This window comes from Ambystoma mexicanum, chromosome 12 (assembly GCF_040938575.1).
Source record: "Ambystoma mexicanum isolate Mex_15411 chromosome 12, UKY_AmexF1_1, whole genome shotgun sequence".
Taxonomy (NCBI): domain Eukaryota; kingdom Metazoa; phylum Chordata; class Amphibia; order Caudata; family Ambystomatidae; genus Ambystoma; species Ambystoma mexicanum.
In genome coordinates, this window is record NC_090936.1 from 599,642,724 (window position 1) to 599,661,347 (window position 18,624).

An 18,624-nucleotide genomic window follows, 5' to 3' on the forward strand; every position below is an offset into this window, starting at 1 on the left:
GCGGTGTCCAGTCATTTGGTCGACTACAAACTGGTCGACTGCAATTTGGTCGACGTCATTTGGTCGAAAACCAAATGGTCAAATTTTTTTTTTTATTTATATATGTGTTTTGTGAGTTTTCGTGTAGAAAAAAAAAAAAGAAAGAAAAAAAAGGGGTTGGCGGGGGACCCCCCCCAAAAAAAAAAAAGGGGTAAAAATAAAAAAAAAAATTCGGCCATTTGGTTTTCGACCAAATTGATTCGACCAGTTGTCCAGTCGACCAATTGTTTTCGACCAAATGACTGGCAACCGAGGAAGGCGAAGGGTGTTTAGGTTAAGTTGTGGTGTTGACAGATAGCACCAATCAGAGCCAGCAACAGATAGTCAAGTGCCATGAGAGGGGGTCTGTGAATGAGGTCATTGGGGCAATGGCTGAAGTCAGTGTCAATCCTGCAATTGGTGCGCCTCAAGTATCCACTCCAGTGACTCCAGTGTGGGGCCCACATCTACTCTGACTTTCACCAGTCTGGTTTCTCCTAACTCACCAGGGAGCACCAACATCAACGGTGATGTTATTACACTGACCCCTGCTGATATGCTCTCTTGGGGAGTTGGGATGCAGTTCTCTGGTACAAGGGCCTGTCAGGGCACACTGGCTCCCATGCACAATTCAAGGACTTTGATATTGGTTGTTCTTGGGAAAGGAGGGAGATGTGTGGGAGCAGGATGGGCCCGCTTGTGGAATACTGTTTCGTAAGTGCAATGTGTGCATGTGAGGGTTCCACTTGGGGCTGAGATAGATGATGTCGACCTTACCTGTGGGTTCCTGCTCCCTATATGAGGGAATTTATGATAATAAAAAGTCTACCTGCTAGTTTGCCCTTGGCCGTTGCAGACCCACACCTATCTATGGTATCTTGCCACGTCATTTGCCTTGCTGACCAATGTATTTAGCCTCACACCTGTCTACTAACACGACCTCAGTCTTTTACACTATCTCCTGCCAAACGACTCGCCACACCGGTCACTGCATTTGATCCGACCGCCTATGACTGCCACATGCCTACCCAGACCACGGTAGTGAGCCACACATATCATTGACGATAGAGCCTAAACCCACCGATGGCACCTTGCCTAGCCACCCAAGCATCTCGGCCTATCATCAACAATTACCCCTGGCACTACCAACCCTCACAAACCTATCGATGGCGACTTGCTTTAGCCAGACTTTTAACAAGCCCTCCCTGACCACAGAAACACGCAAAGAAATCTTTATGAACCTCAGACGAAACACCTGCACACATTGCAAATGGCTAAGGTACTCCCCGATTCACTCACCATCCCAACCTTGCTCTTCCTCCCACAGATGCACCCCTTCCACCTACTAACCACATCCCTCACCCACATGACTGCCATCACACATGAATAACCTGGAACTTGCTTCACATGGCAACATAGAGGAAATCCCAGTGTCTCACCACTCCACCCACACAACCTCTGCCTACTCCACTAAGGCTAGGTTTGAATACAAAGGCACTTCACTGACTGACAAATCTAGCCCTGCAGATCACAGATATGAACAATCTACCTCCAGCCACCTGGCATCCTACCCTGACACATGAACAACTACTGCCCAGGCCACCTCCCTGAGAAACCAAAGCCAGCCCAGAGGGATCAGCCTTCCCGTGCCGAGTCACTCGCAAAGCAACTAAAAACAGACTAATAGACCCATGCGAAACTACTCAGACTAACTCATATCCCATAGCTAAACCCACAGTTGAAATGAGAGAATCTCGAGAACTTAACCTTGGCAAAACTACCACGATGATCAAAAGGGACAGAGAAAGAGATACCCTAGCCCACATCAAGGGATCTCTTATCAATGTCAGATCCCTCTCAGCATACACCATGGACATTGCAGATCTCATTACCTCCAATGACTTAGACTTCATCGCCATCACCGAAACCTGGCTGCACCCTGCTGCCGGCCCACCCTATCGCTAACCATACCCGATGGGTATTCCTTCCTTAGGAAAGATAGAACAAACTCCAAAGGAGGCGGAGTTGCAGTCATCTCCAAAACAAACCTCAGACTCAGAGGAAACAACCAACCAAGCCTTTCCGGCTGGAGAATTGATGTCCTTTAAACTGGCCCTACCGGCCATATCTTTTCTCTCTTTACAGCTCATTTACAGACCTCCGGGACCTACTTCCTCATTTGAGGAAGAGATAGGGCTTGCCGGTCCGGTAACAACGATGCTGGTAAGCCTACCGGCACTGTTGTTACCGGACCGGCACACTAAAAGACACGGGCGGGTGCCGTCCCTCCCGCCAGGTCAGACCTGGCAGGAGGGACGGCACCCGCTCGCAAACCTTCCTGGAAGCACTGGCACTGTTATTAACGGTGTCGGTGCTTCCCTCATCCCCATTCCCATTGAGTCCTATGGGACTCAAATGGGAATGCAGATTTACCTGTTCTGGCGCTTGACTTCCCGGACTGCCGGGGCTGTAATGCCCCGGTAAATCCGGCAAGCCAGGTGCCGAAAAAGCTTGCCAGTTCTGCGGCAGCCTGGCGGTTTTACCAGTATGGCTACCAACGGACTTGTAATGAAGCCCAAAGCCTCTCTCCTGGCAACGGACATAAAGCCATTATCCAAAGTTGTCCTCTTAGGGGATTTCAACCTAGGACTTAATGACATCTCAGACAACCAAGCCCTCGCCGTAGCCAACACAATTGAAGCACAAGGTTTCACCCTGCGCATTATCAACACAACTCATGCTAGAGGCCGCACTTTGGACTGGCTTGATGACTTCAACTGCATCCCTAACATCTCCAACAACGACCCATGCCCTTGGTCAGACCATAATGTTATGCTATTCTCCATCAGCACTACTCAGCACAGCACACCTACCCTTCTTGCTCTTGCTGCTCACACATGCAATCATCGCAATATCACTCCTCACAACATGCTTTCCTTACTATTGCCTCTCACCTCCCACATGGACCACTCTGCTGATCCTACATCCTTAATAGCTCTTTACAACCAAACTCTCGAGACAGCTATTAACGAAGTGGCACCTCTGCGCAACAGCAAAGCCAAACTCACAGCCCACTCCAATTCCTGGTACACTTCTAGTCTCAAAGACCTACGCATCAAAAAAAGAAATGCCGAGAGCGTTTGGGAAAAAACACCTACCCTTGACAATAAGCAGCAATTCAATATACTAGCCACACAAGGAAGCCACCATCCAAGCTAAGAGTAATGCATACAACATGAGAATTGTGAACGCAAACTCATGCACTAAAGAACTTTTTAACATTATAAGGGAACTGGAATTGCCATCCCAGTCACCAGACCTCTCCACCAAAGACCAACCATGGTGCGAGAACATACAAAAGGCCCTCGCTAACGAGATCACCTTACTTCAAAACAAAATCAGAATTAAAAAACCCAAGCTAGACCGCCCTGCCTACAGTTTCGGACTATACGCCACCAACCTATTACCCCAGGTTTGAATTCACACCCATCACCACGGCAGAAACTATCAAAATCATAAAAGGATTAAAGCCCTCGAGATGCCAAGGAAACATCTGCCTGGCTACACTCATTAAAGACTGCACCGACATACTGGCCCTGTTCATCACAACCCTGATCAATAATTCCTTCACCTCTAACAAAGTACCTGAATATCTGAAAGAAGCATGGGTGCTCCCACTGCTGAAGAAACCCACACTAGTCCCTAATGTGCCCACCAATTACCGGCCTATTACAACAGTACCCTTTCTACTCAAAATAATAGACAAAGTAGCATACGCCCAAATACAAAACCACCTTGAAACCCACAACCTCCTTGGCCTTCGTCAGTGAGGTTTCCGCCCAGGCCATGGAACAGAAACGGCCCTTTTGGACCTCAAAATGCAAATGGATCAAATCAGAGACAAGGGCGATCTGGCCATCCTCCTCCTGCTGGACCTTTCGGCTGCCTTTGACTTCGTAAACCACAATATCCTCTGCCAACACCTAGCTCGTTCAGCCTATTTCTCGAACAATGCTGCAAACTGGCATTGAGTCCTTCCTCTCCAGCCGTACCATGAGAGTCTTCTCCACTATCGCATCAGCCCCTCCAACCCCGGTCATCTGTGGAGTCCCACAAGGCTCTTGCATATCTCCAACATTGTACAATGTATTCACTAAACCTCTTTTTGACCTCCTAGACAAATTGGGTGTCACGTATACCAACTATGCGGACAACACCCAAATACTGCTTCCAATCACTGGAAAGCCTGGATGGCGCAACACGAACTCTGTCTGAATGACGATAAAGCAGAGATCCTCATTGTGGGCAGCCTACCAAGGCTAAAGAACCTATCACCAGCCTATAAATCCTTTGACATCGACGGCAATAGCATTACGGTAGCCAAAGAAGTAAAAAACCTTAGGGGTGTACCTGGACTCATCACTCTCCCTATCCAGACAAGTTAATGCCATGAAATCAGCAACATCCTATACTGCCAAACATATTACCTCTTGCAGACCCTTTCTAACCACAGACAACTGCATTACACTCACTAGAGCACTCATCCTCTCCAGGATCGATTATTGCAACTCTCTCTTTGCCGGTTCAACCTCGAAAAAACATTAACAAGCTCCAGATAGTACAGAACAATGCAATTAGAGCTGCCCTCAATATCCCGAAAACAAGACCATATATCTACAGTCAGAAGAAACATCCACTGGTTACCAGTGCGGGATTGTATCAAATTCAAAATATCCCTAACACACAAATGTATATCCAACACTGCTCCGTTATACTTGACAAAACAAATATCCAAATTCCAATCCTCCAGACCGACCCGCTCTACCTATGCCGGCCACTTGGCCACCCCGAGATTCAAACGCCAAAAAGCAGGAAGCTTCAGCTTCCCGGTGATCACAGCCAAATACTGGAATGCCATGCCCTTGGCACTAAGAGGAGACCCTTCCCTCTGGTCCTTCCAAAGAAGCCTCAAGAGTTGTCTCTTTAGCCAAGACGCACAATAAATTACTACATTCTGCAGAACTAAGACCGAAACAGTTACCCAACACAATGCACCCTACCACGAATGTGACCACACTGCTGAAACATCTTACTCATGCATGTAATGAATGTAATCTTGAATTGCTTAACCCATGTATCTCCTGCAACCTGACTAAGATTGCAATGTAACCGAATTCTTAAGTACAAGCGTCCAGATGCCTGAGAGTTAAGCTTGGTATATAAACGTATTGATAAATAAATAAATAAATGTGTGCCCTTGCCCGCAGTGGGGCCGGTTAACTAGGTGACATCTGTAGGTCTGTTCCTGGCCCAGAGTATTTATAATACTAGGCTTCCCGGCCCAGAAATAAAAAACAGGGGCTACAAACGTGTGAAAGAAGAACGAGGGAAGGAGTAGATGTGCAGAAGGAGAAAAGAGAAGACATAGGATAGCAAAGATTAAAGGAGTGAATGAGCAAACGTGATGGAAGGGAAAGAGCAGAAGCACGGAAAGATGGCAAGAGTAGACATGACAAAGCAAGAATTAAGGGTATGAATGAGTAAATGTTTAAACAAAGGCAAAGAACAGATGTGCAGAATGAGGGAAAGAGTAGATGTCCAGAAAGTGGGAAAGAGCACATATCGGAAAGCAGGTATACAAATATATAGGAGGATGGGTAGAACACAGAGGAGATGGAATGAGAGTTTGGCAAAGGGAAGCGAGGGAGAGGTTGGTGGAAGATATGGATGAAGAAGTAGTAGAAGAAAGACCATTACAGGAGGGTCAAGGTGGATAGGAAAGGTACAATGAGAGAAAGGCGCAAGAGAGAAGGACGAGAAGATCACAGGCGAGGAGATAATGGAGAACAAAGGCTTGAAGAAAAAAGGGGAAAGAAAGAAACAGGTAATGAGATTAGAGAAAGTTGAAAGAAAGACAAGAGAGTGATACAGCATATGGAGGAGAATATGGGAGGAGCAAGACAGGGAGAAGTAGATACATGGATGGAGAGAAGAAGGGAACCAGAGGATGATGAGAAGTGAAAGAAAGAAGCCAATGAACACACAGGGAAAGAGATGGGCAGGACAAGGAAAAGTGTGGCAGAGGGGAGAAGCAGAACATGAAAGTGATGCAAAGTCTGAAGACGTGAGCAATGCAATAGATTCAGATGACGATACATATAATCGAGAGAGAGCGCAGGCAGATGCAAAGATTTGACTGTGGTTAAATGTAGTGCCTGCAAGTGATAAGGGATAGGAAGAAGGAGGAAGATGTGATAAAAGCAGGGCAATGGGGGAAAGGGGAAATGAAAGACCGGAAGAAAGGGCAACGTGGTCTAAGAGAAACATACTAGCGAGGTGAGGCAAGTAGGGTAGGTAGATGGAGGTGGAAAGGAGACCACGGAGCTGGAAGACCTGCTGCCCTGCCTGGCCTGTGCCGCCGTCAGTGCCAATGCCTTCCTCTCTCTGCAAGAGAGCCTGTCTAAGGTACCTGCCTTGCTCTGCCTTTGGTATTCTAGGCGATGGAGGATGGTCTGAGTGGGGCCCACTACTTTGGTTTGCTTCAGCAGTAGTTTCCTGCTGGTGATGTCTGTCAATACATGCGTGTGCTGCTCTCCCTGCAGAGGAGCGTGTGTGATGGTGAAAGCCCAAAACTGAGAGTAAAATGGATACACACAGAGAGAAGAGGAGAGATGGGGATGCAATGGGAGTGGGAGAAAGGCACAAGGTGAGAAATCCGGATACATGAGACTATGAGATATGTGGGGTGAATGAGAGTAAACAGGGTACCCCGACAGAAATATCATACGGGTGGGGTACATACCTTAGTTATTACTCTGCAGGTTTATGTGAGGGGCTTCATTTCTCCACTGCCTTCTTATGATGGAGGATGAGTGCATCATAGTCTGCCTTTGATTGGTCAGACTAAGGCCCTCATTACGACCTCGACGGTAGCCATGCCGCTATTGGCGCATGGCTGCCGCCGAAATCGCGTCCGGGTCCACAGAATGAGGAATTACCGGGCCATTCCGAGTTCGGAAGGCCCGGTAATTCCTCCCTCAAAGGACCAGGACCCGGTCCTCCCCCATTCCCATTTCAGCCCCCATAGGGCTGAATGGGAATGGGAGAGGGCGCAAACAACGGGCCATTACGAGTTGGCCCGTTGTTTGCTCCCTCTTCCCCTCGCGGGACCCGGTAAGCACGCCTGGTTTGACCAAGCGTTACTTATCGGGTCCCGCGAGGGGACCTCGTAATGAGGCGGTATGGGGTTAACGGCGCCGGCACCTTTTACGGAGCCGTTAACCCCATACCGCCAGGGTCGTAATGAGGCCCTAAATGTCTTATGATTGCTAACAGGCACCTGCGAGAAGGAATGACTGTGACCGTTGTAAGTTACACAGGTATCTCTGTGTGAGATGAGGGGGAAGCCCGTCACAGCGGGTCACTGCCAGTTGACGCCGGACATTAGTCAGTATTAGACAGATATGGTGAAAGTGTGTCAGGATTTAAGTTTGATCGTGTCTATGAAGGAACTCGGTTTCAGTCAGGAGATTGGTATACCTAGCAACATTTAATTGTGAATGTTCAAAATGGTTCAAGTGCAAAGGGAGGAAACCCGAGTAAATTCACTTTGGAAATGGGTTCCCCAAGTTTCAATTATTTTGATGTTGACATTGAAATAATACAACACTGTTTTAAAACAGAGCTGTACAGAAAGTCTACACATAGAAGTATCCTACTTTATAATATGAGGTTAACCCTCCTACAACAATCCGTGGCTTGCCATCCACTGCTGAGGTTTAACTGAGTATTCAGCAGTGAAGAAGATTCTAACCCTCAAACCACAGAAATCATTGAAAGATTTCAACAATGAGGTGATTCTGAAGAAATATTGCAGCAGCATCTCACAAAGTGCCACAGGAGTGTTGCAATGATTTCCTGTAAACACAACATAAAAAACCTCTCCAAATTTGACATTTTCTACAACATCTTGAACACAAAGTGCACTATGTATCGACCTGCCCACTCCCCAACGTTAGCCCATTTCTTGATCTCTGTCCCCTCCACCCTTTTGTCTCTGTATTTCTATCATTCTTTCTTTTCAGGCTTATTGCCAGTGCAGGCATTGGGCCACATCTTCTTGGACCCGGAGATCCACGATCCAGCTAGATCCGGCCCCTCATTCCATGGGCACAGTTACATTTATTTTTGAATGCTGCGTGCATTTGCTTTAAACCATGCCGTTGGTTTAAACTAAACTGCAGGCCCGGGATTTGAACCGTGGTTTCTGCGTTCGACACACGTCCCCACAAGATCACTTGAGTGTGTGAGTAAGAACTCTGTGAAATCCCTTGTAATTGTCCAGGAAATATTGATGTACATTTTGGGGGGTTTAAAAGGTGTGCACATTTTATACTTTGTTGATAACATTATGCAAATAGGGCTATTTTCTAGGTGTTCCTGATTAATCTTCTGAGGGGCTGAGAGGCAAATGATTATGGGGGGTATCTAAAATACCTCCTGCACCACACTCCCCCCAAGCTGGTTGAGATCCCCCTGTAAAAAAAAAAGTCAATTTCCACCACTGCCTATTGCACATGTGTTTCGTCATCTAACAGATGAAGTGCTTGAGAGGAAAGGGGAACACTCTATGTGCTTCTCATTCTGGTCCTGGCTCATCTCTTCTTTTGCTCCCTTAGGAGAGAAAAGGACTACTGGAAGACCTGCTGCCCTGCCTGGCCTGTGCCGCTGTCAGTTCCAATGACTTCCTCTCACTGCAAGAGATCCTGTCTAAGGTACCTGCTATGCTCTGTCATTCATTCTGGGGGATGGAGTATGGTCTGAGAGGGACCAATGTCCTTGGTTTGTTTCAGCACTAGTTTCCTGCTAGTGATGTCTGTCAATGTATGTGTGCGCGGCTCTTGTTGCAGAGGAGCGTGTGCGAGTATCGGTATGATCTTCTGCAATTTGCGGCCTAGCTGTGTTGTCTAGGGATAGATCATGGGCTGAGGAGCCACAGTAGGAAAAACCTCTGTGCAAATGAGAATTGACCGGGGTTCGCTGTGGAACGATTATTGTTATTTTTATTATTACAAGCTCCTGTGGAGCATGAAACGTGCCACCAAGTTGATCTCTTGACCCTTTGCCCGAAGGCGGGCCCAAGCAGTAAAGCTGGATTATTGCTGTTAAAAGAGTCAGGTTCTCAAGGCCCAATGGATTGCAAGCTGATCAGAAAAGGTTGCAATCTCAGAGGGAAGGCAGTGCCAGAATTGGAATGTGTGAACCATAAAGACCCAACCTTTGGATCATAACCTGTTGAAACAAGGGATGGAGAGTAGATGTTTTGTGGAGGAACTGAGTTATGTGGGTATAGAATAGTGATGGAATTTTCAGACAATGGAATGGTTGATTTCATTGATGATCGCCAATTCAGATGTCGTGTTTGGCGACTGGTAACCAATGGAGGGCTGAGATAGAGAATTTCTTTTGAGTTACACATCCACTCTGTACACCTATTGCACCTTTGTAGTCACTATGCACATCACAGTAAGCACTTGTTATAAAAAAAAGCAATGCCCAGTCAGTGATGCAGGTGAAAACTATTTAGCTAACAACATAAATGCACACAAGCCCTACACCCCTCTCCCCAAACACCTACTTTCTCCCTCGGTAATGGCAGCAGCCACATGCACAGCTGCTGCTGTGTTACTTACACTGGTGGGTGGCGATGGTGGTGGGGCTGCCGCAGATGGAGGTGATGGGGCAGCCACATGCATGTCTGACTGCAGCTGCCGGGCCTGACGTTGACAGTCCAGGCGCATCACTGTCAGAGGCCCGTGTGCCTGTTGGGGAGAGATGAGCATGCTGTTAGTCTTCTGGGGGTCATATCTGCAGGCTAGCATTACACTCATGCCACATTGTGTGTGTCCTGCTCTTGTCATGTGGCTCCTTTGGTCTGTATGCACTGATGTGTGCTTCTACATGTGGGTGAGGGAGTGCACATTGACTGTTGGTCTGCCAAGGTGACTTGTTGTTTGTGGTGGCCTTATGATTCCTGTCCTGTTCTCCCTTGTCACACATGGGCGCTCATCATGTGTCCATGTTTAGGACTGTACATTTTGACAGCAGTGCTTGTGCATGGCTACATCTACTCCCATTCCCTGTGTGTATGATCGGACCATTTGCTGTGACTGATATGTGTTGGACATGTTCCCCTGCCCATTTGGTGTTTCTCTGCCTGGGGATGCATGTATTTGGATTCAACATTTGCATTTACATGGAGTTTGTTGTACTAACCACCATGGCCTTGGATCCCAGCTCCGGCCTCTGCTGTCCCGACTCCCTCTATGCCCTCCATGTGCATGAGAGAGCTGCACCTCCATTCCCAGGGAATGAAGTTTTGGGTTGCCACCATCCCTCCTCCTGTGGCAGCAGAATTCCCTCCTGTGTTTTTCTAGAAGGTTGCAGATCCTCAGGCGCAAGTCGTTCCACCGCTTGTGGCAGTCCCTCTGCATGCAGGGGATAGTCCCCATGGCCGTGAGCCTGTATGTCACCTCCTGCCAGATGGTCGTCTTCCTCCTCTGGCTGGTCCTCCTATGGCCAGTCCCAAAGAGGGCCTCCCACTGTGTCAGACAGTGCAGTCAGCTCTGCCTCAGAAAATGTTTGTTTCCTTAGGCGGACATCAGGGACTCTTGTCTTCTGGCTCCCATACATTTTGGCACTTCTTGTTGTAGTGGATGGCAGTTGGAAATGGGGAATTCAAAGTGGATTGAGTTTTCAAAATGGCCACCGGCGAGCTTCCGGTTCCGGCAGAGACGCTGATTTGGGTGCTGGTAACTTCGATGCTGGCAATTCCAGCAGTTTGGGTGCCAGTATCGCTATTATCTGCACATTTCTGCTGGTAATACCAGCAGATTGCTTCCGACGCAGGTAATTCTGGTGTCCCGGTATTACCGTTTCTGGCAGGGGGCTGTGTATGCCTGAGGACCCATAATGAGCCAGTATTTCCGGCAGTCGCCCTGTCGCAGACGGTAATACGAGCACGCCGGGATTACAGGCATTTTAGTGGTAAACTTGTAATGAGGGCCTATGTCTAGAAAATCTTGACAAGATTGCATTTTATATTCAAAAACCATGTCCGTTGGTGACACTGGATGCTCCTCACTCAGATCTGTGTGTTGGAGGAAACGTGCTGGTGGAGCAGCCATACCAGATCCAAGTATGACAGACACACTGTGTCCTTTTGTTTATTTTTACTTATTTGATATATATTGTGCCTTGGTTCCAAACAAACCTTTCAAAAATGATTAATCCAGTCAATTAGTTAGACATTTGCATATGTTACATTGTAACCCCATTTAAAATCACAGTAATAATATTGTTCACAAGATAACCTGTTTGGTTTATTTACTAAGTGCGCTTCTCTTTGTAGTTTGGTTGCTTGACACTCTGTGAACAGATTTCCGAGAGAGTCTGGCTTATGAGGGTACTCACAGAAACGGCATGTTCAATCTTTTTTCATGAACTTTATTTGGGCCACAACAATTTCCAATCAATCTAAACAATTAAAATGGAACTTCATAAACACTTGTCTCACATCTCTCTCAGGTAATTGATATACATATGCAAGCTAACTTTATTTCGGGGAACACTTTGCAAAACTCATGGGGCTGATGTTTGTACATTCAGTCATTATAATTGAGCTTCCTATTCCACTTGTGCCCTCTTTCATTTATTTCCTTAAGGCTCCTATACAATCAAACCTTTGCATCTGATTTATAGTTTATGCTTGTCAAAAAATCGCAACAGCTAGAAAATATATCCTCCTATTGCATAGTCCCAATTTAAATGAGTCCTGTAGAATGTATAACATTGAGCGCTCTTGTCAGACTTTCAGATAAAAGGGAACTCTTTGTAAGGTAGCTAAAGTTGACAAGAGCCAAGTAAGCTCTGATCAGCGCCATGGGTACAGAGTGTGGTAAGCGCAGAGTTTTTTCCAGATCTCACCTTCCAAAAAATAAAACTTTATTTCAGGCATATTCTCTTTTAATATCTGTAAAGTATCCACGGAACAATCTTTTATTTATAGGTTCATGAAAAACTAAATGTATATGATCAAAGATGCTTAAATAAGCAACCACGGGCACAATTCTATTTTCAGTTCACTCATTTACTCAATTATATGATTTCCGTGAGTTAAACCCAAATAACGAATTTGGTTATTTCCTCCACACACTCCTCCCCAATAGACCATTTGAAATTCACCCTTTTCTTATTTTTAATACCAAAACTCATAATTTTCATCTTGGGCATATTTATTTCTATGCTATTATTCTTAAAGTAGTCAACAATGGCATTTAAGCTTGTACCGAGACCTATGAGGATGACTCCACAAATCATGGCAGCGTCAACATAGGCCAATCAGTTTGCATGATTGTTCTTGATTTTTGGAGGGTAATTCTTCACATTTCTCAAAACTTCACCGATATACAGTGGTGATTTGGCACAGCATAAAAGCAGAGTTACATAGCATAACATAATGGGGGGGTGGCCTGCGTATAATTTATGCTGCAGCACAGCCCCGTGGAAATGTGCAGGTGATCTTTGAGGGTAAGGTGACCCGCTCACTTCCAATAAGGAAGCATCTAAACGCAGTGCATCCCCGGTGCCAATTTTAGATGCCCAATTTTTGGGAATTGGCCCTATAGTCAATAACTGACCTTTCATTTTCCTGTTACTCTAATTAAGACTACCCAGGATGTTGGCCTGGTTTTACCATTCCATGCCCCAGTCTCTCATAACTTCCACCTAGATTATACCGTGTGCATTATTTTTCCGAGGCTTTTTTGATCCAAGCGTAATTGACAGAATCTCTGTAGTTCAAAATTATCATATGTGAGCATGAAGATGCTTTCGAATATTCCAACGCCAAACCAAAAAGGTTCAACTTGCAAACAATTTCATCTTAATCTGTAATCTGAAGAACAATGTGCATTGACAATAATAAATGTTTCTAATTTGGTCGCTGCCCCCTCACGATAGCGATGCAGCCAAAACAGAATCAGACCTGCATGTCATTAGAATTTCTTCTCATTTTAGATGGCTTTAGCTGCTATAATTAGTACCCCTTTGGGATGGCCAAGAGGTCCCCTGCCTGCCGTTTCCAAGAGGCTGTAATATCCGTCCAGACTAAAGGGATCAACGAACCAAACCTCTTGTAGAAGAATTTACTTAATGATTATATAAGTCGGTTCTGGCCTTCCTGTCTGCTAAAAAGCTTCTGAAACTTCTTGTGTTCCATGTCAGCAGGGGTGATACATTTCATCAATATTTGGGGCCTCGACACTAGACCGGTCGTTACACTTTTGGTGGCCATGCACAGTCCGGATCTTTCTCAACTTGTGGCATGGACGCACATTTAACGCGCACACTCTCCCTTTGTTTATAGACAGACGTCAACCGTGCTGATTACTACGGGCGGACCCCTCTGCACATCGCTGCAGCAGCTGGCAATGTGGACATGCTGAAATTCCTGCTGTCCTGGAGGGCGGAGACCACTATCCATGATCGCTTTGGGTACACTCCTCTTCACGACGCTATCAGGGCGAAGTGAGTTACATTGTCTGTTTCTATGTGATAAAGACGCATGCAAAATGTTGCTAGTGAGGCGATTTTGTTTCCTGCACCCTAAGACGCTTTCCCCAACATATTTTAGGAGCAGTGTTATTTACTGTTCTAAACTCCAGTTCTAGAATATTTGAGGAAAGTGCCTGATTTTATTCAGTGTTCAAATCTCGGTAAATACCGCCCCCTAGAAATATTTTCCTTGGCGACTTTATCAGTGTCTCTGCTCATCAGGGCCTCTCTGTGTGTTGCATTATTTACACTTGGCATTTTGCCCCACTATTGAATTACCAAGGGTCCACATATTGGTGTGTGCTCATGGTGGCTCATAAAAAAGTAAACTTAAAACAGGTTCTCAGAAAGTACCCAAAATGGAACACTGTGTCAAAATGGCGGCCATGAAACGACGATAATAGTAACAATACTAAACACATCTAAGTAGAAAGGTAGTAAATAGCATGAAGCAACAGGTACAACCCAATGGGCCTCATTACGACTTTGGAGGCAGCCATGCCGTTAGTAAGGGCATGGCTGCCTCCAAAACCATGTCCGGGTCCGGGTCCCCTGAATGGGGAATTACGGCCATTCCGAGTTTGGACGGCCCGGTAATTCCTCCTTCAGGGAACCCGGGCCTGGACCTTCCCCATTCCCATTTGAGCCCCTATAGGGCTCAAATGGGAATGGGTGCGGGAGCTAACAACGGGACGATTACGACCGGCCCGTTGTTAGCTCCCTGCTCTCCTCGCGGGACCTGCTCTGGAACCTCTTAATATTGCGGAATGCGTTTAACGGCACCGGCACCATTACCGGCGCCGTTAAACGCATTCCGCAATAGTTGTAATGAGGCCCAATGTGTTTAGTGGCAACAGGCAAAGACTGAATGTGCTGTGCAAGCACTGCACTATTTGTTTCAGGCTTACTACGGTCAGACACAGTGGGCAAGATTCTCAAAACGTCTTTGGTGCAAGTGCTGAGATGCACTGCCGCATATCAACATTTGCGCCCAAACAAGTTGAAACCCAATTCACGAAGGGCATCTGAATGTGCGCATTTTAGATGCACACCCTCAGAGGCCATTTTACACCCTGTTTGAGCATTTGCACAAGTAAGGCGTGGTCTCTGCGCATTTCATTGGGCATGCTGAACTCAGAAACTGGATGCATATTGAAATGCCTGTTTGAAAAAACATGTACATTTTAAAATTACGGCTCCCTTTAACAGGTGTCATTCAGCTACACATATGTGTATGCAAGGGGACTGGTTATTGCTTTATTTGGGCAGCAACGCAGCCCCGATGAAAAGCGCTGGTCACCTTTGAGGTTAAGGTGACCAGCGTATTTCCAAAAACGCAGCATCTAAAATGACCACATCCTCTGTGCTCCTTTTAGGTACCCCATTGTATGTGGAATCTGGAGCACTTCCCTGTCCTAGCATTCATATGCTTACAGGAGGGACAAGGCAAGAAATGCATGGACTCAGCCAAGCCAGAGCCCAGGTTGTTACTAAGAGTCCAACCGCAAGCGGAGACATTGGAAAACAAATGTGTGCACAAAAGACAGACTAATATTTTGCAAGCAAAAGAAGTGACACACGTGTTTAAATTATCATCAACATAAATACTTTAAAAAACGTTACTGCTTTCATTATCTATAAGTATACCTTGACTAGGAGGTCTCCCAAGGCTGCTTAACTCACGTTAGCACCCTGTGCAGCGCCATCAACCAATGAGAATGCTCGGAATGTGGTCTGTATTCACTAAGGAAAGCCTGCATTCTGAGCATTTTCATTGGTGTCGGGTGCTTCCCTTCCCCGCTCCTCCTTTACCTTAACACCCAAGTAGTTCCCTACACGGATGCTAACGGTGTCTTTTTTTCAATAAAAAAAAGAAACGTACCTTCAATCCACGGGTGGGCGCTGCGCAGCACTGTCATCCGGGCAATCCTTCTTCAGTGTTGATGATGTGAGTCGTCAACATTGAAAACGGACTTCCTGGTGGACAGCACTGTGTGGCGTAGGGCCAAAGGTAAGTTTCTGTTTTTTTGAAAAAAAGAAAATGAGCACCCGCGTAGGTAACTACACAAGTGCTAATGGCGACATTACACAAGGCTCGGGCCCTTAACTTGGCTGAGGCTGTTACCCACAGGTTCAGCCCACCGCCTCATGTAATATCGCCTCATTATTACCATAAACCACTTGCACTGGAAAAGCATTTATGCCTAGTGGAATACTAGTTTTATGAACTCTGGCCCTCTCATTGCATTAAATGGAGTAACTTGTGTACTTACTGGGGTGTGGTCCAATACAATTAAACTTCAAATGCATCATAAAGATCATCTATGTACCAGGCTTGAGGGTGGACTGAGTCCCAGGGATTGTGGTCACAGTGCAGGCTTGTGGGAACAGATGCGATTTTCTCAGGGTACTTACACTTCCTAAAAATACACCTATACATTACTGAATTTCTTGCGATCCTGAAGGAGACCAAGGTAGGAGGGCTGACTAACACCAAAAGATCACATCAAGATAGGGATGACTGCAGGGAGAACCCTTAAGAAAAGTACAAATGAAATGAATTAAGAATTCTCATCAGACCCTCCAAAAGGAGGGTCATTTGAGGGCTATCCCATTTCAACTTTGACAGATTAAGATATACCTAGAAACCAGAGACAATTGAGCCATAGGAAAAAAAGGTATGTGAATTAGGCAGCCTGGTATTTAGTAAAGTACAGAAGTGACAATCAAAGATAGTGTAGTTACCATCATCATTATACTATACAATAAATAAGACTACCTTCTAATTATTCAGAGACTAAATAGAAAGAGTATTGTTCATTTACACAGCACTATACAGGAGTCAGTCAGACCGGACTTCGTTTCTCAGTTACCGGAAGTTCAGTATTTTACTCTGTATCAGCTATCTTCGGCTCCTGAGTGAGCGTCAAGTTTCTGAGGACGTAGATTTTTTCTATGTATTGGCATGGTGTTTTCAATAGACTACCAGACTCCACAAGTGAATGTGTAGGTTTTAATTCAACACTGAAAATTATTTTTAAGTGTATGATAGTTTATGCACTAATAGAAGTATTTCCTCTACAATTTGAAAAATGGAGGAACTCACAAGTCATTAAAAATGTGTTTATGAAAGGATATATACTCTGGACCCATTTAATTGTTACTTGATACATTGTTACATGATTTGAGAAACAAAGCTAATGTTCTAAATTGTTTATGACGAAATGGACACATTCCTTCAAACTCCCTCTTGCTTTTCCTTTCTTTTTCTTTCTGTTTCTTAATTTAGAGAACCTCAGATTTAACTTTCTCCACTTCTCCTGACCAACCCCCACTATGCTCATCTTTTCTTCTGTAGGGTTCTTGGAGCTAAACATTATGTTTGTTGCTGGTTATTCAAATATAAGGCTGAGAAGAAGCGTGAGATTAATGATCATAAGTCCCCAAACTGCTTTATTTTGCATGTTCCGCAGCCGGGGCAGAGACCCGACTGAGGATATCTGGTAGTCCATCCACGATTCAGTAGTGTTGGTTCTCCATTTAGAGGCTTATGATGGCCTGATGCATTAAATGGGATGATGCTCTTGGCCAGGCTATTCTCATAAATGCTCGCAACCTTCTCAACGCAAAGAGATGCGCTTCCATTAAATGTCATGCCCATATTGGAGACTTTTTCTTATGACTTTCCGGCATCTTGCCCAATTAAGTGATAATAAGCCCGCTTGTGGGCCCAACAGGTTCCACATGTAAGGACTAAGCTGTGCACCCTTGTGGGCTATTGTAGGTTGTTGTGGCTTTCAGTCTCAAGTTGTCACTCGCTGAGTAACATTGGCACATAATTGAAAAGACCTTGCTCATCTCAACCTGAAAGAGGGACATATTTATACATTATTGGACCCAAGACCTCCAAGCTTAGATCACTCGACCATGTGTCTATCATCACCATGCCCAGTTCTTACTAATCTCTGCTTATATTGGAGTCACTGTAGGTACGAAAAAAATAGATCCATCATTAATGTTTCCTCTTTAATTGTTATTCCACTTATCAGTATCTTTGGAAGAATTTCCTTGATCCTAATATACTACAAAAACTGTCATGATGGAGAAAACAAATATCAGATGTGTAGGCAGTTTTTACTGTATTATTTTCCCAAAGATCAGCAATTGCCTATAGCAAACATTTCATATTCCTAAAATGGAATTTCTCGAACAACCCACGTGGCAAGGGGCTATTCCATACAGGAAACTGTGATGAATCCTGTGGAGTCATCACTGATCCCCAGCCTGAGATCTCCTCCCATGTGACCAGGGGATGGCAGCCACTACCTGATCCTGACTCTGGGGATGGTATTATGAGGGAGGATCACATGGGTGGAGATGACTGTCGGGGAGATTTGGAAACCCTGTTAGGAGAGACGTGGTATTCTTCCCTTCCATGTGAAGAAGACCCTATCGTTCCTAAATTCCTGATGGCATGTTGTCACTATACAAATCCTTCCAGTAATAAAACCCTAAATCCCCTTCTTGTCAGAAATTCAGGATACCATTCACACTTCATATGTACATAACATACACATAACATCTCCTGTCTCTGATGATTTTGTGCTAAAGAAAAATAACTTTAGAAGTCCTATAACACCTATGGACTCCAACTCCCATAAAGCCTCAAGTACTGAGACCAGGAAGAGGGAGTGTATATGGATCAACAAAACAGCTAAGCAAAACATGCAGACTAGTGGTTGTAATAAAATTCCACTACGTAGGCCATTTAAAAATGGTGTCTGCATCTGTAACGTAGAGAGAAGCAAAACGGAAGGAAGAAGAGCAATGGGAGAAGGTAGAAGCACAGGAGCAGACTGTGCTGAGGAGAACAGGTGTTCTCAGGCTGACGCGTGCAGGCAATTCTTGACGGCATGGCGTGAGGCCCAAGAGATTGTGTATGCACCTGGAGAGAATCGCTGGGCCACCGGCAAGAACAGCAAAGCTGCCAGC

General features: G+C 45.5%; 2 protein-coding genes across 6 annotated transcripts in view; one reads left to right on the top strand and one right to left on the bottom strand.

The window, feature by feature from the left end:
* The window catches only part of FAM216B (family with sequence similarity 216 member B), a 515,713-nt gene that overhangs the window by 360,070 nt on the left and 137,019 nt on the right, over window positions 1-18,624 (bottom strand). For 2 of the 4 annotated variants that reach the window (XR_011281830.1, XM_069628993.1), the window contains exons 1-2: window positions 15,515-15,575; window positions 9,711-9,839 (exon numbers count right to left, since the gene is read on the bottom strand). The exons of the other annotated variants lie outside the window; for them this stretch is intronic. The gene's annotated coding sequence lies outside the window, so the exon portion shown is untranslated. Of the gene's footprint in view, window positions 1-9,710; window positions 9,840-15,514; window positions 15,576-18,624 lie in introns of those variants that run through there. 4 annotated transcript variants of the gene reach the window in all.
* Window positions 1-18,624, top strand: part of LOC138513869 (L-asparaginase-like) — a 127,963-nt gene that overhangs the window by 5,618 nt on the left and 103,721 nt on the right. For both annotated transcript variants that reach the window (XM_069628988.1, XM_069628989.1), the window contains exons 2-3: window positions 8,697-8,792; window positions 13,445-13,605. In XM_069628988.1, coding sequence (XP_069485089.1) covers window positions 8,697-8,792; window positions 13,445-13,605 — 257 coding nt within the window. The remainder of the gene's footprint in view (window positions 1-8,696; window positions 8,793-13,444; window positions 13,606-18,624) is intronic.